The 25,214-nt window shown below is 50.6% G+C and overlaps 1 protein-coding gene across 3 annotated transcripts in view; it reads left to right on the top strand.

Moving 5' to 3' along the window:
* Positions 1–18,039: 18,039 nt before the first annotated feature.
* Positions 18,040–25,214, top strand: part of DNAAF9 (dynein axonemal assembly factor 9) — a 78,006-nt gene continuing 70,831 nt past the window's right edge. For all 3 annotated transcript variants that reach the window (XM_075420255.1, XM_075420256.1, XM_075420257.1), the window contains exon 1: positions 18,040–18,134. In XM_075420255.1, the coding sequence (XP_075276370.1) occupies positions 18,049–18,134 (86 nt within the window). In that variant the 5' untranslated portion in view covers positions 18,040–18,048. The remainder of the gene's footprint in view (positions 18,135–25,214) is intronic.

Below are 25,214 nucleotides of genomic sequence, written 5' to 3' on the forward strand. Positions count from 1 at the left end.
TCTCTTTATTCCAGTACCAAATTTTAGGACTCAGTCTGACTGTGTGCCAGAGGAGTGCCCTAGAGAATCCGTCTTGACCTTGTCAGCCCCGACACCTCAGAGGTCTGTCCAAAAGGGTATGACACAACACAGGGACACTGGAGAAGCAATAAAAATATAGATAAGCTGATTTATTGTGAAGTTTCAGGGGGCATAGCTGCTTTGCTTTCAAATCCAGGCAAGCCACAAAATATCCACAGCTTCTTTTCTTGGAAAACAAGGGAAGAGGCTGCAAGGCTGGAAGCCCAGGGCACACCTTTGTGACCTTCTCCACCAGCCCTGGGGGTGACAGCCTTCCACCAAGTGGCTGATGGTGGGACAAGAGCACCTATGGTTGGAGGCATCTCAATGAACAGTACCAGTACTGCAATATTCCCACCCACCCCTCAGCACCATGTTCAGATAGCGAACCTCCTTTACCGTCTAAAAAATATAGAATCATAGAATCATAGAACCATAGAATGGTAAGGGTTGGAAGGGACCTTGAAGATCATCTGGTTCCAACCCCCCTGCCATGAGCAGGGACATCTTCCACCAGCCCAGGTAGCTCAAAGCTCCATCCAACCTGGCCTTGAACCCTGCCAGGGAGGGGGCAGCCACAGCTTCTCTGGGCAACCTGGGCCAGGGCCTCACCACCCTCCTGGTGAAGAATTTCTTCCTAATATCTCATCTAAATCTGCCCTCTTTTAGTTTAGAGCCGTTCCCCCTTGTCCCATCACTGCACACCCTTGTGAAAAGCCCCTCTCCATCCTTCTTGTCCGCTCCTCCAGGCACTGGCAGCTGCTCTAAGGACCCCCCGGAGCCTTCTCTTCTCCAGGCTGAACAGCCCCAATTCCCTCAGCCTGTCCTCGTAGGAGAGGTGCTCCAGCCCTCTGACCATCTTTGTGGCCCTCCTCTGGCCCTGCTCCAACTCATCCATGTCCTTCTTATGTTGGGGGCCCCAGAGCTGGACGCAGGACTCCAGGTGGGGTCTGAGGAGAGCGGAGTCAAGGGGCAGAATCCCCTCCCTCGCCCTGCTGGCCACACTGCTCTTGATGCAGCCCAGGGTACGGGTGGCTTTCTGGGCTGCCAGCGCACATTGCCTGCTCGTGTTGACCTTCTCATCCACCAGTACCCCCAAGTCCTTCTCCTCAGGGCTGCTCTCGAGCCACTCTCCGCTCAGCCTGTACTTGTGTTTGGAATTGCCCTGACCCACGTGTAGGACCTTGCACTTGGCCTTGTTGAACTTCATGCAGTTAAAATGCTATGTTAAAATCCTTTTTTATTTCCTATGTAAATGTGGCTTCATTAGCGTCTGACTGTTGGGTGTTGGTTGTATCCTTCTCTGGCATATGGGAGAGCTCCGTAATACCGAAGATCTCCTGCACAGGTAGTTCACAGGCCTGATGCAATGCAGCATTTCTGCAGTGGCTGTGTCTGCCGTACCGAAACTTGCATTCCTTCCAAGGAAGTTTTGAAGAAAATCATCTGGTGGTGCAAGTGATTTCATTCTGCTGTGGATGGGCATGCTCTTCTCCATGGCAATTTCTGGAGACTCCTGTTTTGCTGCCTGGGGTTAGACTCACCCTTTTGGCTTTCCACTGTAACTGCGGGATTCTTTGGTGTGGAGACGAGGAAAGAAAAATGCTTTTTGCAGGTAGCAGAGAGAATCAGTCACTAAGTGCTCACACTTTGCTGCGAGGCCGTGGTCGTGTGTCCTCCAGAAATGCCTATGTGTTGTTTTGAGGGTGTAACCATCACAGGAGGGTGGTCTGCACCCGTATTCCACTGGCCGTGGTGATTCCTTTGCACAGGCTCCTTATCCCTTGGCTTAATTTGGAAGCTTCTCATCTGTGGTTGCCCCCTCTGGTATCTTTGAGGATGGCATCGATACTTGCTTGGTCCAGGATGAGCTTCTGAGCTGGTTTCCAAGCACCCCCTCATGGGAGGCTTTGGAGAACAGGCACTTGGTGTGTGCCTGTGTCAGAGATGGGCACCAGCTAACGGGATCTCCCCCAGTCCAGTGCAGCTGTTCTTGCATTCCCAGGAGTAAATCAGACCCCACGTCACACCAAATTACCAAATTTGAAGGCAACAAATGACACAACAGCCACTGTATTTGCTACCTCCAGAAACGAGCTTCGTGTCTGTGCGGAAGCCGGGAGGGCAATTGCTTTCCTGCAGAGTTTCCAGCCCTGGCACCACAGCGCAGGGCTCCTTGCAGGGTCCGGGTGGAAGCAAATGTCGGGTTTTGCCTGGAGGTGAAGGAAAGGGACGGCGTTAGCCGGCGAAACTCTGCACACCCAGAAGGAAGAAGCTGCTGCAATTAAAACCAGGAACATGGTGGTACAATTTTGCTATTTCCCCAGCTAAGCCACAGCCATAGGAGGCAAGGCAACCGCCAGGATATATTTTCTGTTTGGCTTTTGCACCTTTATTGTGTATTTGCTGCCTCCTGGTGCCTGCGAAGCAAGGAGCTGGAGCAGCACTTTGTGCAGGCACTGCGGGCACCAGCGCAGCAAAGGCGAGAGGCACGAAGCCGCTGGAGATATGGGGACATCAGCTCACGACCCAGTGCACACCCAGCCTCAAATATTTTGTGCTATTTGATAGCAAATTTGGGCCAGTCGACAGTCTTAGAAACAGGGAGCGTACCCGTCTATGCACATATAGGGGCACCTGCAGAGAAAGATTTTTTTATAAATTCTGAAAGTGGGAGGCAAATTCTTCCCAGTGCAGAGTATTTCCTATATGAACAAGGGTTTCTCAGATGTGTAAATATATCTGAGGTGTTATTTAAGTAAATAACAATACAATATATTTAAGTTAATAACAGTGTTACTTCCAGAAGCATTCTGTAGCCCATCTAGGGAGAAAATACACCCAGCTCAAGTGAGAGTTTTGCACATGCGATGGGCACTCGAGCCTCATCCTGCTGACTCGTCATCTGCCCTTTCCTATGCTTTGGCTGAATCTTCTTCAGAGCATAAACGTGGTCAAGAAATGACCGGTCATCAGCCTCGAAACTCCTGGTATTTAAGAGGCGCATCCCGCAGCAGCGTGGTTTTTGTGCTTGACATTTACGTCTGCGCTCGAGCAGAGCGGCGCGTGGCTCTGCGGACAGGCGCCGGCTCCTGGGGTCGTGTTGCAGCGTTAGCAAAGAAGCTTAATGCACTGCAGGAGGGAGAATATAAATTCAGAGAGAAAAGAAATCCTGCCTCCTGCTCAGTGGAGGAACAGCCAGCCCAGCGTAATCTGCTACTGAAGCTTCCCCGCACCCTCTGCATCCGCTCTCGCACGCCCCGTCGTGCCACCAGGTCACCCTCACCTCCCACGGCTGTAATCCCCTCTCTGCGGCCAGGAGATGGTTCATGGTTTTCTCTTGGGACTTCTTCGTAAGAAAATCCTTACACGTGTTACATTTTTTCGTCTTTTTTTTTTTTTTTTTTTTTAAAGGAGAGTTTTCCAACTGCTTTCGAGCACCAAGGGGATGCTCTTTGTGGCTGTTTGACTGCAGGCAGATTTATGACACAATTGCAATGCTAGCAATGTGCTCTTGGATAGTTTTAACTCCTCAGCGTCAATAGCTTTACAAAGGCTGATGCCTCTGCTTTGCTTTTTATGGTGGGATGAGTGATGGGTGGTGATTTCAGGACTTTTTCCCTAAAAGAATATGTTAGGAGTGAAATGGCATCCTTTCGGCTCCACCCCTCTGCCTGAGCTCAGCAATAGCAATGAGATCTTCCAATACGAAACTAGAAAGACTGGATATAAGGAAGAAATTCTTTACACTGAGGGTGGTGAGGCACAGGCACAGGTTGCCCAGAGAGGTGATCGATGCCCCATCCCTGGAAACATTCCAGGCCAGGTTGGACGGGGCTCTGAGCAACCTGATCCAGTTGAAGATGTCCCTGCTCACTGCAGGGGGGTTGGACTAGATGGCCTTTAAAGGTCCCTTCCAACCCAACCCATTCTATGATTCTAAGATTCTATGAAACCATTCATTTTATATCTCTGATTCATCTCTTAAACCCATGACAGCAAAATTTCCTTGACCAACCCTGGCAAAGGCTTCTTCCAGATTGGCCCAGAAAAGGCAAAGTTCCAGGCTTTAAAAAACTCAAAGGGTTTCTAAGTTAGTGGTTGCTTTTACACTAAGTGACCAGACTTGCTCTAACTAGCTCATCCTAAAGCTCTAATGGAGACGTGGACACCGTGCTTTCTCCTTCATGGAGAAGGTCTGTTGCAATGACATGGTTGAAGTAAAGCCTGCTTGGCTCTAGTTGTCACGAGGTGACTTGGAATGACACGTAGCTCACTTGTACTGCCCGTGGAGATGCTGCAGGTGTAAGTGTAAGGTATGTGTTAAAAATGAAATGAGTTTCACCACAAATGTCATCTTTCCAAGCTCTTTTCTGAAGCTACATTTTGCAGGCTTTCTGTCTCGTAGCAAGTTTTGAGCTGTCAGAGTTTTGTACCGAGCTAGAATTTCAACACAGATTTCCAAGATGTAATCATAGTTTTAATGGAAGGGAAAATAATGCTGTGATTTGCACGGAAAGCAGACATCAAGTCCCAATGGAGAGAGGGCAGAGGCAAGTACCTCTGCACCGAGCATCAGCACAAGGTGAACATTGCCCTTCCTCGCCCACGGGGCTGTACGCAGCTCTGTGATGATAAAAGCTATCTCCAGTGAGCCATCTGATTGTAAAAACACCCCTTTGGACAAAAAATAGGATATTTGGCCTTTGCCAGATTTCGTATCGTTTGCCTTCGGAGCAGCCCAAAGCCGGCAGCCAGCAGCAGCCGAACGGCCGTGCCCTGCGAGCGCGTTTGCTGATGAGATCAGTTGTACGTTTTCATTTAATGGGCTGCAAGAGAGCGCTTTGCTGAAGGGCTGCGCTTGAAATTCGTGTTGCCAGGAGCCCCCTGTGTAAAAGCCCAGCTCCTTTGTTTCCGATGTGGGCGACAGCTATAAATTGCCATTTAACTTGACAGCTGGGTTCCTATTGTTCCCTTTTTAAAGATCAAGCAAGGTAAAGCACTAGACGAAAAGCTCAGGATAACACAAGGGAGAAGGCAGACAAGGTCAAAGTCAAGGTCAAAAGACAGGAGATTCTCCACGCCCTTCTCTTGACAATAGAGTAATTTTATTTCTGTGCTCTCGGTGGAGGACACTGTTTTATATCTTAATTTTAGCTTCCTTTTAGCTAGTAAACAGTGAATATTATTGTGCTGGCTAAATAGGAATTGTATTCACACAAACGCCACTTGCACGTTGCAGATACGTCCTGTTCAACGCACAATCCTATTTCCTCCTGTCATTATTTTGCTGTTAGGAAAACGAGCAACAAGGAACTCTCATTTCGTATCAGCGGACCTCAGACCTTCTTTTGTTTTATTCTATTGCCAGCAGAGCACGAAGGAGCATCACGCTGTTTGTGTGGAAAAAAACCACAGAGCATCAACACCAAGGGCTTCGCAGACCTTTCCACAGATGCAGTCGCAGCCATTATCCCAGGCAGCTCCATCCCTCCTTCCTTTTTAGCCCTCGTCTCGCTTTTATGCAGCCCCCTCCTCTGCACAAAGCGCTCCTCGACTTGAAATCTCTCCCAGCTGCTCGGGGAATAGTTTCTGATCATTGTCCCCGGATCTGCCATGCGAACGCAGCATCTCCGCCGTGCCAGACACGCTCCTCCTTCCCCTCGCCCAGCGCGCTCTAGAAAATAGAACATTTCAGAGGTATTTTGGAGACAGTAATATGGCCGTTTTCCTGACACTTGGGCCAGAGTGGATCACTTCTGATTATCTGTGACTGCATCTTAAGTGTCCTGTTTTGCACGGGAAGACATCAGATTTCCTTATTTTTTTCAATTTAGGAAAAAAGCTTTTCCTTTGTCTCCCATAGAACAAAGAAATGCGAACGCCCTATTTAAACAGTGAGGGCTAAACCCATCCCCAGGGTAAAGGCTCTGCCTTAATGGGGTTACGTGGAGCAAAAATTTGGCTCGGAGTATGTAATCACTGCCTGAATTGATGAGAAAAGGGTTTCTTTGGAATAGGCTGAATAGCCCAGCTGCAGCAATTATCTCGTCACTCATCAGAATGATGACAAAATTAGTTCCAGATATAAAACCGGACAACGGAGGCGAGAGACCTAGCGTGTATTTATTTTCCCAGTTAATGGCACTCGAGGCTGCCGTTCTGTCCCCATATGTTCCGCGCAGCCTGTGCCGCACGCTTGTGGCTCACAGCGAAGCACTCGGGGTCCACGGCACGGCGGGGACCTGGATGTCGGTCTGTGCAAAAATCGGCTCCTTTTTCAGGAATGTGCCAGAGGTCCACCTCGGCTCGCCTGGCCGGTCCCTTGCTCGTGACCTCTGCAGGCTGCTCCTGGCTGAAAAACGCAGATCCCAGCCTGGCTGCGCCCCATCGTTGTGCTCATTGCTGGGGACACGGGGAGCAGCATCCTCGCACTGACCGCGATGGGCACAGATATTTATGCATCTGTTGGGGATCCACATCTCTCATGTGGCTTCTAGGTGCCACCATGGTGCCAGTAACAGCCAAGGCGGGCAATCAGTTTTTTGGAGAAGCCAAAGACGGGACTTTTCCGCTGTTTCTGGACCAGGGGGCTGAGCCTGATCGTAGAATCATGGAATCATAGAATGTTTTGAGTTGGAAGGGACCTTCAAGATCATCTGGTTCCAACCCCCCTGCCATGAGCAGGGACATCTTCCACCAGCCCAGGTTGCTCAGAGCTCCATCCAACCTGGCCTTGAACCCTGCCAGGGAAGGGGCAGCCACAGCTGCTCTGGGCAGCCTGGGCCAGGGCCTCACCACCCTCCTGGCGAAGAATCTCTTCCTAATGTCTAATCTAAATCTGCCCTCTTTTAGTTTAGAGCTGTTCCCCCTTGTCCTATCACGACACACCCTTGTGAAAAGCCCCTCTCCATCCTTCTTGCCGGCCCCTTCAGGCACTGGCAGCTGCTCTAAGGTCACCCCGGAGCCTTCTCTTCTCCAGGCTGAACAGCCCCAGCTCCCTCAGCCTGTCCTCGTGGCAGAGGTGCTCCAGCCCTCGGATCATCTTCATGGCCTCCTCTGGCCCCGCTCCAACACATCCATGATGCTTTGGTCAATGTCTCTTCCTGAAAAGCTGGGGGTCAGCTGGTTTGCGTGGTTGTGATTTGTGACTGTCAAAGCAAAGAAGTCCAGTTTAGGGTGAAGAGGGAACTGGGACATCGCTTGATAATAGCTCTGTGCATTGGCTTACAGCTGCTGCCCAACCTCCCCGTGGGTCTCGGAGACGGCAGATACTCGCAGAGGGCTCACGCTCTACCCCTTGTGAGCAAAGAAGGTGAAAAACTGCTGCACAGTAAGACTAAGAAATTTCATTACTTAATTAACAGGATTACGGACTGAACGTCCCTTCTGCACTGCCCACTGAGGGCTATTGGCAGGAAGCTTTCTCGCTGGGGGAACTGGCAGCAGAACTGCTCCTGGGAAGAGGGGAGCTGCAAAAAGCTGACACCAAAGTGGGAGGTGTGGTAGATACACCAGAAGGCTGTGCTGCCATTCAGTGTGACCTGGATAGGCTGGAAAGCTGGGCAGAGAGGAACCTGATGAGGTTCAACAAGGGCAAGTGCAGGGTCCTGCAACTGGGGAGGAACAACCTCATGCACCAGTACAGGCTTGGGGTGGACCTGCTGGAGAGCAGCTCTGCGGAGAGGGACCTGGGTGTCCTGGTGGACGACAGGTTAACCATGAGCCAGCAGGGTGCCCTGGCTGCCAAGAAAGCCAATGGGATCCTGGGGTGCATCAAGAAGAGCGTGGCCAGCAGGACGAGGCAGGTTCTCCTTCCCCTCTACACTGCCCTGGTGAGGCCTCATCTGGAGTACTGTGTCCAGTTCTGGGCTCCCCAGTTCAAGAAAGATAAAGAGCTACTGGAGAGAGTCCAGCGGAGGGCTACGAGGATGAGGAGGGGACTGGAGCATCTCTCCTACGAGAAGAGGTTGAGGGAACTGGGCTTGTTCAGCCTGAAGAAGAGAAGGCTGCGAGGGGACCTTAGAAATGCCTACAAATATCTGCAGGGTGGGTGTCAGGAGGATGGGGCCAAGCTCTTTTCAGTGGTGCCCAGCGACAGGACAAGGGGCAATGGGCACAAACTGAGGCACAGGAAGTTCCGTCTGAACATGAGGAAGAACTTCTTCCCTCTGAGGGTGACGGAGCACTGGAACAGGCTGCCCAGGGAGGTTGTGGAGTCTCCTTCTCTGGAGATATTCAAGACCCGCCTGGACACAGTGCTGTGCAGCCTGCTGTAGGTGACCCTGCTTTGGCAGGGGGCTTGGACTAGATGACCCACAGAGGTCCCTTCCAACCCCTACTATTCTGTGATTCTGTGATTCTGTGATTCATGGGAGCACACCATAGAGGTCCGGCGAGGTAACATAGCCTACGGGGCACTGTTTTCCACCCAAAATCTGTTACCAGCCCCTTTGCGTGAGCATCCAGAGCCTTGTGCACAAGAGCATCGGGGCTCTCACGTCGCTGCCGTGCTCTCGTGAGCTTGCGATGATGGATTTTTCTTCCTGGCCCGGCTGGTGATGTACATGAGATCTGGCACCCGGGCATCCTCCTCGCAGCCCAACTTTAACGTGCCAACTCAATCCTGGGCTGGGTTTTACCCCGGGGTCGATGCAGGGTGATGTCAATAGGTGCTTTGACACCACAAATCTCCCCTACGTGTTCAGTGCTTGCATGGGCAGCTGCAAGCGTAAAATAGCTGATAAAGGCTGTATTCTCTGTTTTGGGGGACTTTTAGCTGGCGGACATGTGCTGGCACGTTGCGTCTCAGATGCAGCTGCATCAGATGGTGGGGAAAAAAAGATTGGTAGATTAACTTTGTGTTTTCATTTAAAATATCCGCAGGAATGAAAACTTGTACGTGAGGGAAGATTATAATAGCCACAGCTGACTCGCTGCAGTCTCCCATTGAAGGAGGCTCATAAGACACTGGGAAGAAAAGCATGCGGTTCTTTTTGAAGATGATTTTTTTTCTCTCTCTCCTGGTATTCGGAGGCACACAGCACCTTGGCTTGAACGAGAGCTGCAATTTCAGTTTTGCTTGTGTGCCCTACATCCCTGTGCGAGCAGCTACTGGAGACCATTTTGTGTATTGTATTTCCAGCCGGCAAGCAGAGCTACATAAATAACCCAGCTGCTGCTACCGGGTGTCACGCATGGCTTCCAGGAAAGGGCTGACAATGCCCCTTCCCGATGGAAAGCTGGCAAGTGAGAGCCGAAGCGGTGGGAAAACCCCTTGGGAAGTGGCTGCCCAGCTGGCTCGGCGCTGCGTTTCTCGGGGAACGGGAAAACCAGCCGCCTGCCTTCCCCGCCGCCCGTCAAACCGAGTGACCTGAGGTGACAGCGACAAGCGTCTGTGCTCCGTGGGATTTAATCACCCCTGTGACCGATGAGATGGATGGCGTCTTCGGGGTGAAATGCGAAAAGACATCGCCGTGTGGTTAAAGAACTGGTGGAACCGCTTGCCAGCAAGCCCTTTAGCCCTTTGCCAGCTGACTGAATTCTGGGAAGCTTTCTACGCCTGTGCACCGGGTATTTTAATCTCTCTGCTGCTGTATTAGTATTATTACTACTAATGATAACCAATAAATTAAGGCCTATGGGATTCCCCACTGAGATATCGCTCCGTTGCGCCTAGCGCTTTACAAGCACCCGCTGAGAAAGCCGTTCCTGCTCAAATTGCTGTCGCGCCGGCTGGGACAGCCCTCGGGGTAGATAGAAAGTTGTAAATCATGGTCTTGTAGAGGCTGCTGCGGGTTTAGTGCAAGGCAGAAAGAACCCACAAAGGCTTCTGTGCTCCAGGTTGGAGTGACACAGTTCCTGCCCATGCCTAGGGATGAGAAATCAGGACTGCTGTCCCCGTCAAAGCAGGATTTTTTTCTTGTGAAAGATGTGGGTTTGAGCTTTGATCTCCTCCCTTGGCCCGTGGTGCGTGCGACAACATGGTGACGTTGGCAAAGGTGGAATGATCTGAAATAATCCTCCACCGAAGTGCTTCGTGCTTGTCCTGCAGCATGGACCAGCAGCTCTCCCCGCCGTAAACTGGGAAGAAAACGGACGGGAGCTGCTGAATGAGGCTGGGGTGATGCAAGATCTGAAGTTTCTTGAGTCATGAAGAAGCCGGCTCCAGCAAAGCCGAACCCCTCCAACGCTCGGCGTTCACTCCTGCAGCGGTGATCAGCCAAAAAGCAGATCTGGGGCCATGATTTCCAAAGATGTGGGGCCAAAGCACAGCTCCCAGGGAGCCTCAGCAGCTGGCTGTGTGTGACGCCAATGCTGTGTCTTCCCCATAAGCTCTTCATGGCTGGGTCTTACTTCCAGATGCTTTCCCTTAAGTCTCTCAGGTCTCTTTAGCTCACGAAACACGAAATAAAGGTTGCTCAATGGTGTTGGAATAGAGTTTCCCTGAATCCTGCCTGCCAGCTCTGATTTTCGGTGGAGTTTTGCCCCACAGTTAAGCAACATGCTGTAACATTTCACTTTCCAGCTGTAACTGTCCGAGAGGTAGGGAGAGAAGAGTTTATTTGTAAACCAAGACTTGCAGCTGGCTGTGCCTCTGTGCTTTCCCAAACTGCGTATTTCACAAGAATAACTGGGATCGGGGAAGCTCTCAGCAGTTTTCCTTCCCAAGGCTAGGTTTTAGGCTCTGCTTGTTGTTTCGTAAATGAGTGGTTTTTGGTTTTCTCGCTTGCAGATGCAAAAATGCCGAAGGGCAGCGAATTGACCAAATGCAACGTTGTTCCCTGCGCATCCCCTGCCCAATCTCCGTAAGCACCTATTTGATCTGCGAAGGATCCTTTCGCCGGTAGCTTCAAAGCTGACTCGGTTAAAGAGAGCCATAAAATGAACCGTATTCCTCTAATTTGTCTTGGAAACAGAGGGACGCAGCGGCTCGCGAGCCCTGAATGCTGCCACGCAGAGACGCTTGCTGAGCGCATCCCAGCACGCGCCCAGTAGATCACCAGGATCCGTGCCGGACATCAAAAACGTGAATAAATGGCTCGGGGAGGGACAATGTGTCTGTCCCCATCCGTCACTGAACAAAACCTGGGAGCTGAGCCCGGAGCGGTGCTTCGGCTGCTGGCTTTGTCCCACCCGCAGGTCCCCGCCGGTTCCCACGGCCCCTCCGACAAACGGGGCTGCGCCTGCGAGCTCAGCCTTCCTCCCGCTGAACCGGGCAGGATGGAAGACGAGGACGGAGTGCTGCTGGTTTTAATTACCACCTTCATTTTCATGGAGGAGTGAAAACAGGTATAATTTATCAGAGGGTGAAGGTGATCATCATGTGGTGTTTGCTGATCGGACTCCTGGCTTTCCGCTGGGCAAGCATTCAGAAAAAAACAGCTTTCCAAATGATCTCATTGCTGTTTCCTTCCCCTGGATCCAACAAGCAGAGTGCTCGGTGAAGTGGTCAGCAAGGGACTGCTTCATCGGACATCTGGGCAACTCTGCAGGGAACCGGGTCAGGAGCTGCGTTTTGCCGTGCAAGAGGTTCAAAAGCAGATGGAAAGGCAGCGGTGACTCTGTGGGGTGGGAATTAGCGACGGAATCTGAGGACATAAATGGTCTTCTTCAGAGAAAAAGGAGAGAAAGGGGTTAAGAGAAGTTAGGTCCCAGTTCCCACTGCACCGTTGGTGGTTCCCTCCTCTTGCGAAGGAGGTGGACAGCATGGGACTGAGCGTGGAGGTGGTGGGAAGCCATGGAAGACGTTGGCATCGACAGCACGAATATCTCACTTAAATGAAATGTTGGCAAAAGGGCATGAAAAGCTTAGGTGGATTTTCCCTTCCTGACATCCCTGGCCTTGTCATCTCGCGACCTCTCTGAGCCAGAAACCGTTGCAAGCTGGAAACAGGGAGTCCAGGAGTGTCAAACTCCTGATAAGCAGAAATTCCAGCTGTCCTCGGGGAAAAGCGGTGGATGAAAGATGGGGGGAAATGGTCTCGGGGAGAGAGAAACGGCTTCTGGGAGCCTGTTTAGGAGAGGAAAACTGAGAGGAGAGGTGCACCAGCACAGCATGGCTCACTCATATCTTCATAGAGACCCTAAAAGTTTTCCAGTGGGATGCAATGGAGTTAAAGTCAATATAAGCATGCCAACAAATTTGCTTTCTCAGTCACCTTCTGTGGGCCCCTTAGGAGGAGCCCAGAGCTTTCCAGGACCACCAGCTGAGGAGCAATTCCGAATGTGGAGAGGCTCAGAGATGTTCTTTGCTTACACATCCAGCCTTTGAAGTCATTGCATTGCCTGAAGTTGCAGCCTCTCCCCAGCCTGATGGTCGAGGCCGACAGGCAGAGACTTGAGAGCGAGCTGGAGAGCTGTAAAATCAGCTGCTGTTGGCTTAAATCATGTTTTAAGAAGTGTATCCCTGGGCACTGTTGAGAGGAAGCTCCTGGAAGGGCGAAGCACGGTGAGGGGAAGTATTTGAGCCCCCGAGGAAGCGGGATGGGAGAGGTGGGAAGCTGTTCCTGGAGGTAATGAGATGCAGGGGGGGCCACACAGCAAGCGCTGTAGGTCCTGGCTTTCTCCGTGCATCCGAGGCTGAAATGACTAAATCAAAGGGAGGGAAAAAAGATGGGTGTAGGGCTGGTTGCCTCCAAGAGCTGGTGGCCACCCAACGAGAGGACAGTTGTAGCGCTGAGGGTGGGCAGGTGGTGGCTGTGGACAAGCACTTGAAGAGGAACAGGTCCAAGGGAAACCTTTGAGGTTTGGGGTACGAGGCCCAGGGAGGTGGCACAGTCTCCATCCTTGGAGGACCCTCAGCAGCTTGGTCTGACCTGATGGCTGACCCTTCTTTGAGCAGGAGGTTGGAGTGGAGACCTCCTGAGGTCCCTTCCAACCTGAATTTCCCTGTGCTCCTGTGATCCTAAGACATGTTCAGACTGTTCCCTCTTTGCAGAGTCTTTCCAGAACAGCCAGGGTGTTAGGGGAGAGAAGCCAGGACATCACTCCAGAGAGTTCTTTCCTGTCTTTCATCAGACAAAATCCCACACTGGTAAATCTGACATTGCCAAACAGCTTTAGAAAATGCTGCCTTTAACCTCCAGGGTCACACGATGGGTGAGTAGATGAGATCTGAGTTTTATTCCATGGAGCCGGACAGAGCAACACCACAGAGATTATGCTGGGCAGAAATTCAGAAAAAAGTATTTCTTTTTTCATCAAGAAGCATCATAGCGTAGCACCTGGAGATGTCTCAGACTGTGTTGGGTTTAAGAAGCCTTGACACTAAATTGTCCTCGGGGATGGCGGTTCCCCCATCTGGCAGCAAACACTTCCCTGCTCCAACCACTCCTGAAGAAGCCCAAGGCAACTTCAGCAATGACCACCAACAGCCCCAAATTCATATTTCCCTACCTGCACGGGGTTAGCTACTGCAAACAAAACATCTAACAAACCTCTTCAAGTTCATAGTGCCCCTCAGCCACGTCTCTCTCTTAGCCAAACTCTTCATTTACGAAGGGCAGTGGCTGTAAGAAAAAAAGTCCGGGTAACTCTGGGCCAGCGCTGCTATTTTTGGGATACGTTTCCTGTGCTCGCAGGATCTCAGTGTGTCCTGTCTCCATCATCTCCTGCATCTCCACCCTGCGTTTCGTGGGCGCACCGTGCCAGATTCACGGTGGTAAAAACATGCAGACCTCAGCTTGCTGGAGAATTAACTCGCCTTTCTATTTGCGTTGACTCGGGGGCTGCCTTTTGCAAAGAGAATAAAACCATAATTTAAGGATAGAGGAAATCTTAATATCTCTCCTCTTAAAATAGCACTTCAGAAGAACGAAGATCTTTTAGCCTGAAGAACTAGGATGAATGGACTAGGAGGGTTTTTATCGCCGTTGTCATTTATTATTTAATGTTCCCTCCCAAGGTAAGAAGTGGGAAACTTTTGTTACATTCTTGTTTTATCTCTGCCTGAAGTTATTCATAAATTTTTCATGAAGAGCTACGTAGGCAGCAAGCTTGTTCTCGGTACGAACATCCACTGCTCAGAGGGCACTGCCTGGAGGGTGGACTCTGCTGAAACCTTTATGGGATCCCGTAAATGCAACGGGATCCCATAAATCTGAACAGCAGGGAGGAAAAACAACTCTCGTGAAACACAACAGAGGCCAAACCTTGTTGTTTACCACACAAGCACGGCACGCTTCGTTTTTTCTCTCTAAGAGATCTGAATTATTTCCTTCAAAGTGCAGAGGTCCCTTCCAACCCCTACTATTCTGTGATTCTGTGATTCTGTGATTCTGTTACGGGGGGAAAATGGCCTCTTGTACTCTTGATGCTACATAGGGATAATAAAAAAAACAAACTAGAAAGCCCCAAAAGATGGATCCTTGGCTTGTAGGAAGCTGGAAGCTGACAGCGAGATTTTGGTAAGCCGTAAAGCTTTTCTGTTTGGTTTTATTTGTGTCCAGTTCTGGGCTCCCCAGTTCAAGAAAGATGAGGAGCTACTGGAGAGAGTCCAGTGGAGGGCTACGAGGATGAGGAGGGGACTGGAGCATCTCTCCTACGAGGAGAGGCTGAGGGAGCTGGGCTTGTCCAGCCTGGAGAAGAGAAGGCTGAGAGGGGACCTTCTAAATGCCTCTAAATATCTGCAGGGTGGGGGTCAGGAGGACGGGGCCAGACTCTTTACAGTGGTGCCCAGCGACAGGACAAGTGGCAACGGGCAAAAACTGAAGCAGAGGAAGCTCCAGCTGAAGATGAGGAAGAACTTCTTCCCTCTGAGGGTGACGGAGCCCTGGCCCAGGCTGCCCAGGGAGGTTGTGGAGTCTCCTTCTCTGGAGATATTCCAGCCCCGCCTGGCCGCGGTGCTGTGCAGCCTGCTCTGGGTGACCCTGCTTGGGCAGGGGTTTGGGCTGGGTGACCCACAGAGGTCCCTGCCAACCCCAACTATTCTGTGATTCTGTGATTCTGTTGTGCTGTCACTTTTAGCAGTTGCCAGCTGCATCTCAGCCTTGCCTGGCAGCATCATGAGAGCCGGAGCTGGAGCTGTGACCTCTGGTTTTATTCCTGGGGTTGCCTCTGCCCGGTCAAACGCAAGGGTTGGAGAGAGCTCATCCTGCTGGTAAGCTGGGCTTCCACCATCCTGGAAAGTCCTGTGTAGATGTGTCATTTCAGGACGTGGTTTAGCAGGCATGGTGGTGATGGGTTGACAGTTGGACTCCATGATCTTAGAGGTCTTTTCCAACCTATGATTCTATGGTCCTATGATTCTATGATTCCATGGCTCGTGGGTGGCTCCTCGGCATGGAGCAGGACATCAAAGCCTTCCCACAGCCGACAAACCCAGCAGCCCATGCCTTCTACGGGGAAGGGTCATGCATGTACCAGGAGCACAGGATGTATGTGTTCATTTTGTAATAAAACGCAGCCACCAGCCTCCCAAGCAGCCACCAGCCCAGGGTGAGAAGTTTAGGTGTCCCTCACGGGTGGGGGAGCGGAGGACCTCTCCAGGTGCACATCTCGGGGTGAGCAACATCTATTTTTGACATCCAACATTGTTTTCTCCATTGGTGCAGCAGGGATTAGCTAAAAATAAGCAGGTATTCGCGGGAGAGGGAGCAAAGGCAGCTGTTTCCACAAGCAGATGCCAACGTTGAGGTACCCAAGCTGAAAGCACATCGAGAGACAGCCCTGTCAGGTCAAGCGAACAGAGACTTAGCCCAGATTTGGTGGTTTGCTGTTGGACAAGATCTAGGTCAGGAGGATCCACCAAGGAACACCAGCAGCAGCTTTCCCCCTTTTCCAAAGCGCTCTGCCTTTCCTCTTCCTTTCTTTGGCAATTGTTACGGATTCATTCAGCTTTTCCAGCCTGCTAAACGTGGGACAGCAAAGCTCCGGAAGCCGGGGAGCAGGAAGAACAGTTGATGTAGTGTCCTTTCCCAGCCATGCTGCCAGACACCCCTTCTCTGTCCCTCCTTCTCCAGGAAGCCTGACCTCCTCGTTGGGTTTTTTTCCAGGCTGTTGCTCTGCTTTTGCATCACCCTGCATCCGAGGCGCAAGGCTGCAGGTAGCGGCCTGATGCAATGCACCACAGAATCACGGAGTCACAGAATGGTCGGGGTTGGAAGGGACCTCTGTGGGTCATCTAGTCCAACCCCCTGCCCAAGCAGGGTCACCCAGAGCAGGCTGCACAGCACCGCGTACAAGCGGGTCTGGAATATGTCCAGAGAAGGAGACTCCACAGCCTCCCTGGGCAGCCTGGGCCAGGGCTCCGTCACCCTCAGAGGGAAGAAGTTCTTCCTCATCTTCAGCTGGAGCTTCCTCTGCTTCAGTTTTTGCCCGTTGCCCCTTGTCCTGTCGCTGGGCACCACTGGAAAGAGTCTGGCCCCGTCCTCCTGACCCCCACCCTGCAGATATTTACAGGCATTTCTAAGGTTCCCTCTGAGCCTTCTCTTCTCCAGGCTGAACAAGCCCAGCTCCCTCAGCCTCTCCTCATAGGAGAGATGCTCCAGTCCCCTCCTCACCCTCGTAGCCCTCCGCTGGATTCTCTCCAGTAGCTCCTCATCTTTCTTGAACTGGGGAGCCCAGAACTGGACACAGGACTCCAGATGGGGCCTCCCACGTGCAGAGCAGAGGGGAAGGAGAACCTCCCTCGACCTGCTGCCCACACTCTTCTGAATGCACCCCAGGATCCCACTGGCCTTCTTGGCACCCAGGGCACGCTGCTGGCTCATGGTCACCCTGTCGTCCCCCAGCACTCCCAGTCCCTCTCCGCAGAGCTGCTCTCCAGCAGGGCCGCCCCAGCCTGTGCTGGTGCCTGGGGTTGTTCCTCCCCAGGTGCAGGACCCTGCATTTGCCCTTGTTGAACCTCATCAGGTTCCTCTGCACCCAACTCTCCAGCTCCGGCATCGCCGTGCTGGAAGCTGGGAGTGCTGGGTCCTTTATTGTTTTGCAGCAGAGGGGGCTCAGCTCTCCCCGCGCCCCGAATTTCTGCTGTAAAGCGAATAAAAGGTGTCGGTGTGGGCAGGTTGTGGTGGTCCCAGTAGGTGGCTGGCACAGGGCGATGGGCAGATGGGTGCTGGATGGAATGGGGGAGTATTTGGGGGGGGGGGGGGTAACAGGAGAGGGGGGGGGTGCCCGGAGGGGGCTGCCACGGTTTTGGGGCACGGGGGTGCGGGGAATCCGGGAGGGGTTTGCACGGGGCCGGGGGTGCAATGCTGAGGGGGGTGTGCGGGGGGGGTCCGTGTCACACAGTCCCGCGGGAGTCCTTGAGGTCCGTGTCACACCGTCCCGCGGGGCTCTGTGTGGGGGGTCCGTGTCACACAGTCCCGCGGGAGTCCGTGGGGTCCGTGTCACACCGTCCCGCGGGGCTCTGTGTGGTGGGTCCGTGTCACACCGTCCCGCGGGGCTCTGTGTGGGGGGTCCATGTCACACAGTCCCGCGGGAGTCCGTGGGGTCCGTGTCACGCCGCCCCGCGGGGCTCTGTGTGGGGGGTCCGTGTCACACAGTCCCGCGGGAGTCCGTGGGGTCCGTGTCACACCATCCCACGGGGCTCTGTGTGGGGGGTCCGGGGGGTCCGTGTCACACCGTCCCGCGGGGGTACGTGGGACCGGACGAGCCCACGCCACTACGGGGTGGGGGTGTGGGTTGAGGTGGCTGTGGGTTGGTCGCGCCCATCAACGGCTGTGGCGGGGGGGGTTGTGGAACGAGCGCTGCGCCGGGTGCAGGAGTTGGACGAGCCCATGCATTCCAGAGGGGGTGACCTGGCCGTATCCCCCGCTGTGTTTGCGCCCAGCTCTTCCCGGCGGGAGGAACCCTTCCCGACTGCTGCCCCTGTCAGCGGAGCAGAAGGCCAGGCCGAGCCCTGTGCGGCCGGGCAGGCGGGGAGTGCGGGGGGCTGTGCGGATCCCCCCCCGCGGCGGGGAGCGCGGTGGTGCGTGCCGGGCGGGGCGGGGCGCGGCGGCCGCAGTGCTGCCGGCTCCCTCCTCCCGCCGCCGCATCGCCGTCGCCATGGCGCTGTGCGGCCGCTCCCCGCTCCTCCCGCCGGCCCCGCGCCCCTCGCCCCGCCGGCCCCGGCCCGACCAGGCCTTCGTCAGGTACCGGCGGGCGAGGGGGAGCCGCCGGGGCACCGCGATGAAGCGGCGGGGAGGGAGTTGAGGAGCTGACAGGGAGGGGCCGGGCTTTGGGCTGCGCTGAGGGGGCTGGTGGGGTGGGGCCGGGTGGTGGGGGCCGCTGAGGGGTGCGAAGGGGCTGCATGGAGCGGGGCTGGGGTAGCGAGGGAGCTGGGGGCGTGAGGGAGCTGGGGGCACCCGGGGAGGGTGGTGGAGAGGTTTTGAGGGAGCAGGTGGGGAAGGTGTTTGGGGATGTTCGGGGAGGGGTTTTGGTGGGGGAGAAGCTGAGGTGTTCGGAGAGCTGTGGGCGCTGAAGGTGGCGATCGGGATGGAAGCGGGGTGTTAACGGGTGTTGAAGGGGTTTGGAGGTGCTGAGGGGGCTGAGGACGTTGAGGAGAGGTTTTGTGGCGCGCAGCGGGGCATTAAATGCTTTTGCGGGGTATGGCAGGGGGATTTGGAGCCGTTAAGGAGGTTGGGGTGGTTATGGGGGGCTGGAGTGTTAGGAGCAGCATTTGGGGGGCTGGGACTGTGGGGAGAAGGGATGGGGCGTCATGGGGGCAAGCTGGTTTGGCAGGCGGCTGCTGGGAGACGAGCGTTGGTGGCCTTGACAGGATGGGAGGCAAGGGCCTGGCTTGACCTTGTGTGTGTAGGGGTTGGCGGATCCTGGATCCCGCTGAGGAGGCCGCGATAGACTTAGGGACAACAGGAGATGGTTGGGGACCTTGGGGAGGGGGTGGTCTAGAGAGAGCGAGCTTGGGGTGGTGTTACTGCGGGGAGCTAAGATGGGTCTGCTTGGGGAAGGCGTGGGTGTGGGGCTGCCTCAGAAGCAGGGAAAAAAGGCTTGGGAAAGGTGGGAAAGCCAAGTTAGGATAGGGATAGCAGGGATTCGGGAAGGGTTGAGGGCTCATGGACAGAAAGGAGATTGTGTGCTTGTTTGTGTGGGCACCTGCTGGGTGGCTTGTGGAGAGCTGCTTGAGGGTATGAAAACAATGACATTCTCTGGGCTTCAGAAATGTGGGGGAGAGAGCTTGACAAGAGGTGGGGCGTGGGGACGCGTTAGGTGATAGCATTGGCTCACTGGGAGCTCGGGTGTCAGCTCAGGTATCCTTAGGTTGCTAGAGCTCTTATTTCCTTTTAAAGACTTAAGGTGCACTGCTGTGTGTGTGTGAGGCTGCAGTGGATTATCTGAAGGGTCTGAATGTCGCAAAGAAAGACCCAAGAACTGAAGCACTTGGTACTTTCAATAGTTATAGCACAACACATGGAAGTATTCACCAGTGTGTAGTCAGATAATAGAGTAACTGGGACATTGCACGTCAGTTGCAGAATTGCGTGTAAATGACAAACAGCTTGGTTATTAAAGTTGTTATATGTTGCCATAGCTTTCATATCTTTAAAAAAAAAAGGTTTTGATATTTTTGTTCAGGGAGGGAAGAAAAGCGTTGTTTCTTTTCAGACAATATGCCTGTGAGATGAGAAATTCTGCACTGTGAGAGAGAAATGGAGGTCGTTCTGTTTGCTTGAAATACATGAACATGGCTGTTCTGCGATGGTTATGTTCCCTCTCTGCCTGCAGTTAGAAATTGAATTGCTCATATGAGGGAAGGAAAAGTGACCTTTACAAATAATTTGTTTTCACTGATGAATCTTATTTGTTTAGAAAGCGCTTAGTATTTGTTTATAGCTGGAAAGTATCTAAAAATTCACAATCAGTAACAAAATACCAAGATGGTTAAAAAAAAAAAAATCTGAAAGAGAAAATGGTTTCCACTCAAGCCTTTCTCTTTATGACTGATTTTTGTAATCTGAGATCCTGTTTTAGAGTTGTCATGAGAACATTCAGGCTCTGAACATCTGCAAGCTTTTGAGCTCCACTGGGAGATCCAGACAGCATCTGTAATTTGGCGTGTTTGTAAGAGGCATGTCAGCCGTTAATTTTTTTCCTCCTCAACATCGGTTCTTGTACAGCTTTTTTTTTTTTTTTTTCAGGCCAGATGGAGGCAGGGAGGCCAGTGTTTGCAATAAATTTCCCAAGCAGTCAGCAGATACCAGGCAGTTAATAAAAATAACTTAAAACAAAACAATCCGTTGCCCTCCTCCCCCCGCCCCCAAGTCCCAAACAGGAATGGAAAAATTCTTAAGACTATATAAAGAATAGAGAAACGGCCAGAGATAATTCTTGGAGTTCTTCCACGTACTGCAGTTTCGGTCTGCTCTGAGGCGTGTTGGGAGCTGGCGTTTACCACGGCGACCCTCGACGTTGTAACAATAAAAGCAAGTAAAGAATGGTTTTGTAAATAAAAAGAAAAAAAAAAATCTCTTAACTGAGATGAGTGTTGCCTAAAAGGGGATATGCCATTTTAGAAGATGATGTCATGTTTCATGTGTGTGTGTTTAGTGGCAAATGAGCATTTTCCTTAAGAATACATGCGTTTCTGAACAAAATTTCTATTAAATGCTTTGGTTAAATATCATCATCTAAAATCAGTGTAAACTTGTTCTATTTGGTCAGGCTTTGGACCCACCCAATTTTGCGTTACCTTTCTGTAGAATAAGAGTAGGCAAATCCTCATTATTAATTACCCACGTTGGTAATACAGATCAGTGTTCTTGCTGTGTGTCTATGTGGGGAAACGCCAAAGGAGTTCATTTTTATGTTACCTCTGCCTGTATGCATAACATTACCATCCTCTGAACCATTCTGTTTTTAATCACATAGAGGTTGATAATGTGGCTTTTTTCCTACGGCTTCAGAGGAGCAGTTGGTGGGGTGTTTGGGAGCGTGGTGGTGCAGGCACGAAAGAGCTGAGGTTTCCCAACCAGTTGTAGCAGGGGACGTGTCTGTGTTGAAAGATGAACAGCTTGTATCCATGTGTTCCTTATGTAATTATGCCGAGGTTCAGGATTTTGTAATAGCACAGTTTCACTGAAATTTTTTAAGGAATGCACTGTCTTTGAGCTATGCAATGAGAGCGTTAAACTTGCTGAAATACAGGAGGAAACAAAAAGAGAAACAAACCCCATTCCTTGAATATGGATGGTATTCTACCATGCTGGGGAAGTAAGGGTCTGTAGAGTGCTAGGCTGTGGCCAAAGTTAAGAGGGATGTGGGACTATATGGTTGGTAGGAATAGAAGGGAGGAAGAAGTGCTTGGAAAGGATAAGTTGCCAAGGAGAGGAGCAGAGCTGTTGTGTTAGCTGCCTGTGAAGCTTCAGCTGAAGTTACCCCTTTGCAATCGTTCAGCTTGAACTGATGGCAGAGCATCCGGCTTCGTGCTTTGAGGCCACGTGGCTGCAGTGGTTGTGGTCCAGTAATGAGCTCTGAAAGTAAATTTAGTCTGAAGGCACTGTACCTTAGCTTCCGATTTCTGCTGAGGCGCTAGGTGCATGCCTTGTCCTTCAGATCAGAGATTGACTGGTGGCGGAATAATTACACTCCAGCTGTTCGTCTTTCCTGCTACCTCAAATATTGCCATTTCTCAGGTGGTAATGTTTCTTGGGCCCTCGATAACATGCTGCAAATTAAGAAGGTGAAAATACAGAGCTGGTGTTTGTAAATCAGTCTGTTAAACAGAGAATGCGTCAAGGCTGCGGGTCTGACTGACACGTACGTGTGTGTAGGTGATGGGCAACCCGTCATTTGATCGCGCCCATGGAAGAACTTCACTTCATTTCCAGCCCTTCACTTTGTTACCAGCCCATTAGCTGATGTTGAGGTCCTACCTCCGAGTTCCTCACAGTAAACAAGTATGCCAAAGGGCCACACTATCCAGCGTGGTTATAGGAAATACCAGTATGAATATTGGTGTGTACTCTTAATAAATAGTGCTACTGTTCACACGTGCTCAAGTGCCAAAGACCCTGAATGAGCTTATGATTTTCAAATGGCACCAGGTAGTCCCAGACATTTGGTAAGGAGAGGTCTGTGCCTGGTCCTGTGTGCTCTGAGGTCTCTGAATTACAGAATTGAGTATTACTGTCCAGTTGAAGTCAAGAAGCAAGAAATTTGGTCCTGTAAAATGCACACAGAGTTTAAATTTCTTCCTTCACATCTAATTTTAATATTTGCTACTGACTGCTGCTAAACATGCCAAGTGTTTCGAAAGTTCCCAGCTCTCCTACCTACAGTCAAGTTCCCTACGTCCATTGTAAAGAAATTTTGAAAATAGCTGGAAAATTGTCATGTATTTTAAGTGGGTGAATGCCATTGTCTTTTGTTATCGCCAAGCCATAAACCAGAGTTATTTCAGTGAGGTAAGAAGAAAAAAATAAAACTGAGAAAGCTTGTTGTTGTTCAAGCTAGGTAGTAAATTTCAAATGAATTGCTTTTGAAATTGAGGAACTTCTAACAGTCTTTAACTCAGTCTGACTTCTGGTTTCTGTTTTCACAAATGAGTTAAGGTAGTGATAATGTCAGACTGTGGGAAATCCAGGGAAATTCTGTACTCTAATATAAGCAGACAATAGTAATGTTTCTGGTAGAAATTGTGAGGTCAACAAAAGGCCCATGAAAAATAAACTGGTTTTTTTGGGGGGTAGAGTGGAAACAGATGGTAGGAACAGCAAGTTAACAAGAGGTGAGATTTGGAAAGAAATATAAACTGTTTTATGTTCCCATTTTATTTATTTATTTTTTGAAATGGAGTACTTAATGTTCAAACCAGCGTCTGTCTGAGGTAGACAGCATGAATCTATTCAAGCCATTCCCTGAAGATGGACCTCGTTAATGTGAGGATTTGCACAAGCTTGCCAGGGGTGTCTCAGATTTTTCCCCTTGTTCGCTGCGATCTATCAAAGCTTTACCACGTGTGGGTTTTAATTTAAGACTGCCTAGCCTTTGTGGGGGAGGAGCGTAACATCTGCCAATATAAAGCAAAACATACTCAACCCAGTGAAATCGCATCCTTTGTCAGCTGAATTGCACGCTGACCGCAGCTGCGGCCATCCCAGCCGTACGGTCAGCCCGCCAGCGGGAATCGATCGGGGATCGATGCTAATATCGCTGCTGCATTAGTACCACTGGATTACAGCACCGAGAAAAGGAAGCTTGCACACAGAATAAATTCATCTGGCAACAAGGGATGCAGAAAAAAGTAATACGTTGTGGAAACGTAAATGAAATGAAAATTAAAATACTGTGTGGTGTGATTTAAACAAAGTATTTGTTCTTTCTGATTGAGGAAGGCACAGGTGTTGATATTCTCTTTATTTGCCAACATACATGGCTTGCAGCACCGTGTCTGTTACTAAGTTGTGACAGGCTAGACTGTTGTAAAGCAAGGTACTTTGCATAATTAGTGTGAAGACGTGAACAGATGAGTGCGAATTCTTAGAAGTTAATGATTGTCAATTATCTTCCCCTTTTGTATGGATCTAGTCCAAGATTAGCAGAATATCAAGTACCTCAACGTATAGTTTCTTAATTGGCTGAAGCACGCTTTATTGCCAGATGCCACCCCAGAAAGTGGCTTTGCCTGCTGACCCGCCTTCATCAGCAGTCAGATCATCTTGCTGATGTTTGAAAGCATTGCTTTTTAATTCCTGGGCTAGAGTTTGTTTGGATCCGTTAGCTGATCTGACTTGAGACACGGCTTTGAGATCATAATGTGTATACAAAGACAGCAAGAAGGGCGAGACTGTCCCTTGCAGCACCGTGGGCTCTTACAGTGGCTTGAGATGATGTAGAAATCGCATCTTCTGTTCGAAAGTGCATGCTGGACAAATTCCTACTTCACCTACTTCAACTCCTCCTCCCCTTCTAAGGCAGCCTGGTTGTCTGCGGTTGTCTCGTTGGGTATGGTTGGAGTAGACCTAGTTTAAGTAGCTTGCAGCTCATGTCTTGTCCAAATCTCATTCAAGTCCAAGAATTTGGGGCTTCCTTAGAAGGGCTTCATGTAATTGTGTTTTCAAACACACCTAATACTGATTTTTTTCAGCAGCAAGCTAGTGTAAAATTTAGTTGTGGTTATGTGGGAGGGTGGATCCAGAGCCACATTTCCCAGGAGAGCGTCCTGAAGCCCAGAGGGTTACACCGTTGTGCGGAGGTCATTCTTCGTTGCTTCTGTTTGAAACTGTGTTACTGTGGTGAAATGAAAAGGAGTAAAAAGTCAGTACCCTTGCCAGGGTGCTTGCTTTGGAGGCGGGAAGAGTCAAGAAATTTTGTTCCCAGGATGGTTTCTTTGTTTTTGTCAGTTGGCTGTTTAATTTCAAATGTAAGAAAATGCCTTTTTTTTTTTTTTTTCCTCTGACTTTATACACAGTTTAGCCTGTATTGTTTAAAAGCATGTCGTAAGAATTCTAATTATTCTCTTCACTATTTCTGAATAACGTCTTTCTTCAGACACAGAAGTCTTCTGTTTTTAACGTCAGCCTTTGAATGTAATGATTTATACACATTTGAAATGACATTGAAAATATTTCTGTGAAGAAGCTTTTCCAAAGATTTCTTCCATAGAAACCACTTCTTTGAACGAGGCAAGGAAAAATATTCTGCTGAAGGCTTTTTAATATTAAGATCGAAATGAACATCTTTATGGTCATGCATCTCATTACGAAATAATGATCATATAATTTGCCCTGCGCTTTTTCCTTTTATGTCAGGACTGTCTCCTGAAGGAAGTGTAGCACTGACATTCAGCTTTACTTGGCAGAAATTTCTTAGCAGCTTAATCTGAGAATTTTACATATTTTAAGGGGTGCACTGAAGCTGTAAATCTGTGAAAGATACTGAGAGTAACTCTAGGAGAGTAAAATTCCTGACCTTAAATCAAGACTTGAGGGGGAGAGAAATACCCAACCCAGAACAAACACGCGAGTACTTTCCTCCTCCAATTCCTCTTCCCCTTTTCCCCCCACCTCAGTTTACTTTAACAGTTCAAAAAATACTTTCACATAGTTCAAGACGATAAAAATGTTGTGTATTTTTCTTTGTGCTGCTCTGGTCCCGTAGCACGGGCTCATTACACTTATTTTTCTTTTCAGGTGATAAATGTATTTGGTCAGGTCTTCCTTTTGTCAAAGTTGTTAGCGTGAAGTTAAAATTTAAAGAGCTTGGCAATAACTTAC

The sequence above is a fragment of the Opisthocomus hoazin genome, chromosome 5 (assembly GCF_030867145.1).
Source record: "Opisthocomus hoazin isolate bOpiHoa1 chromosome 5, bOpiHoa1.hap1, whole genome shotgun sequence".
Taxonomy (NCBI): Eukaryota; Metazoa; Chordata; class Aves; order Opisthocomiformes; family Opisthocomidae; genus Opisthocomus; species Opisthocomus hoazin.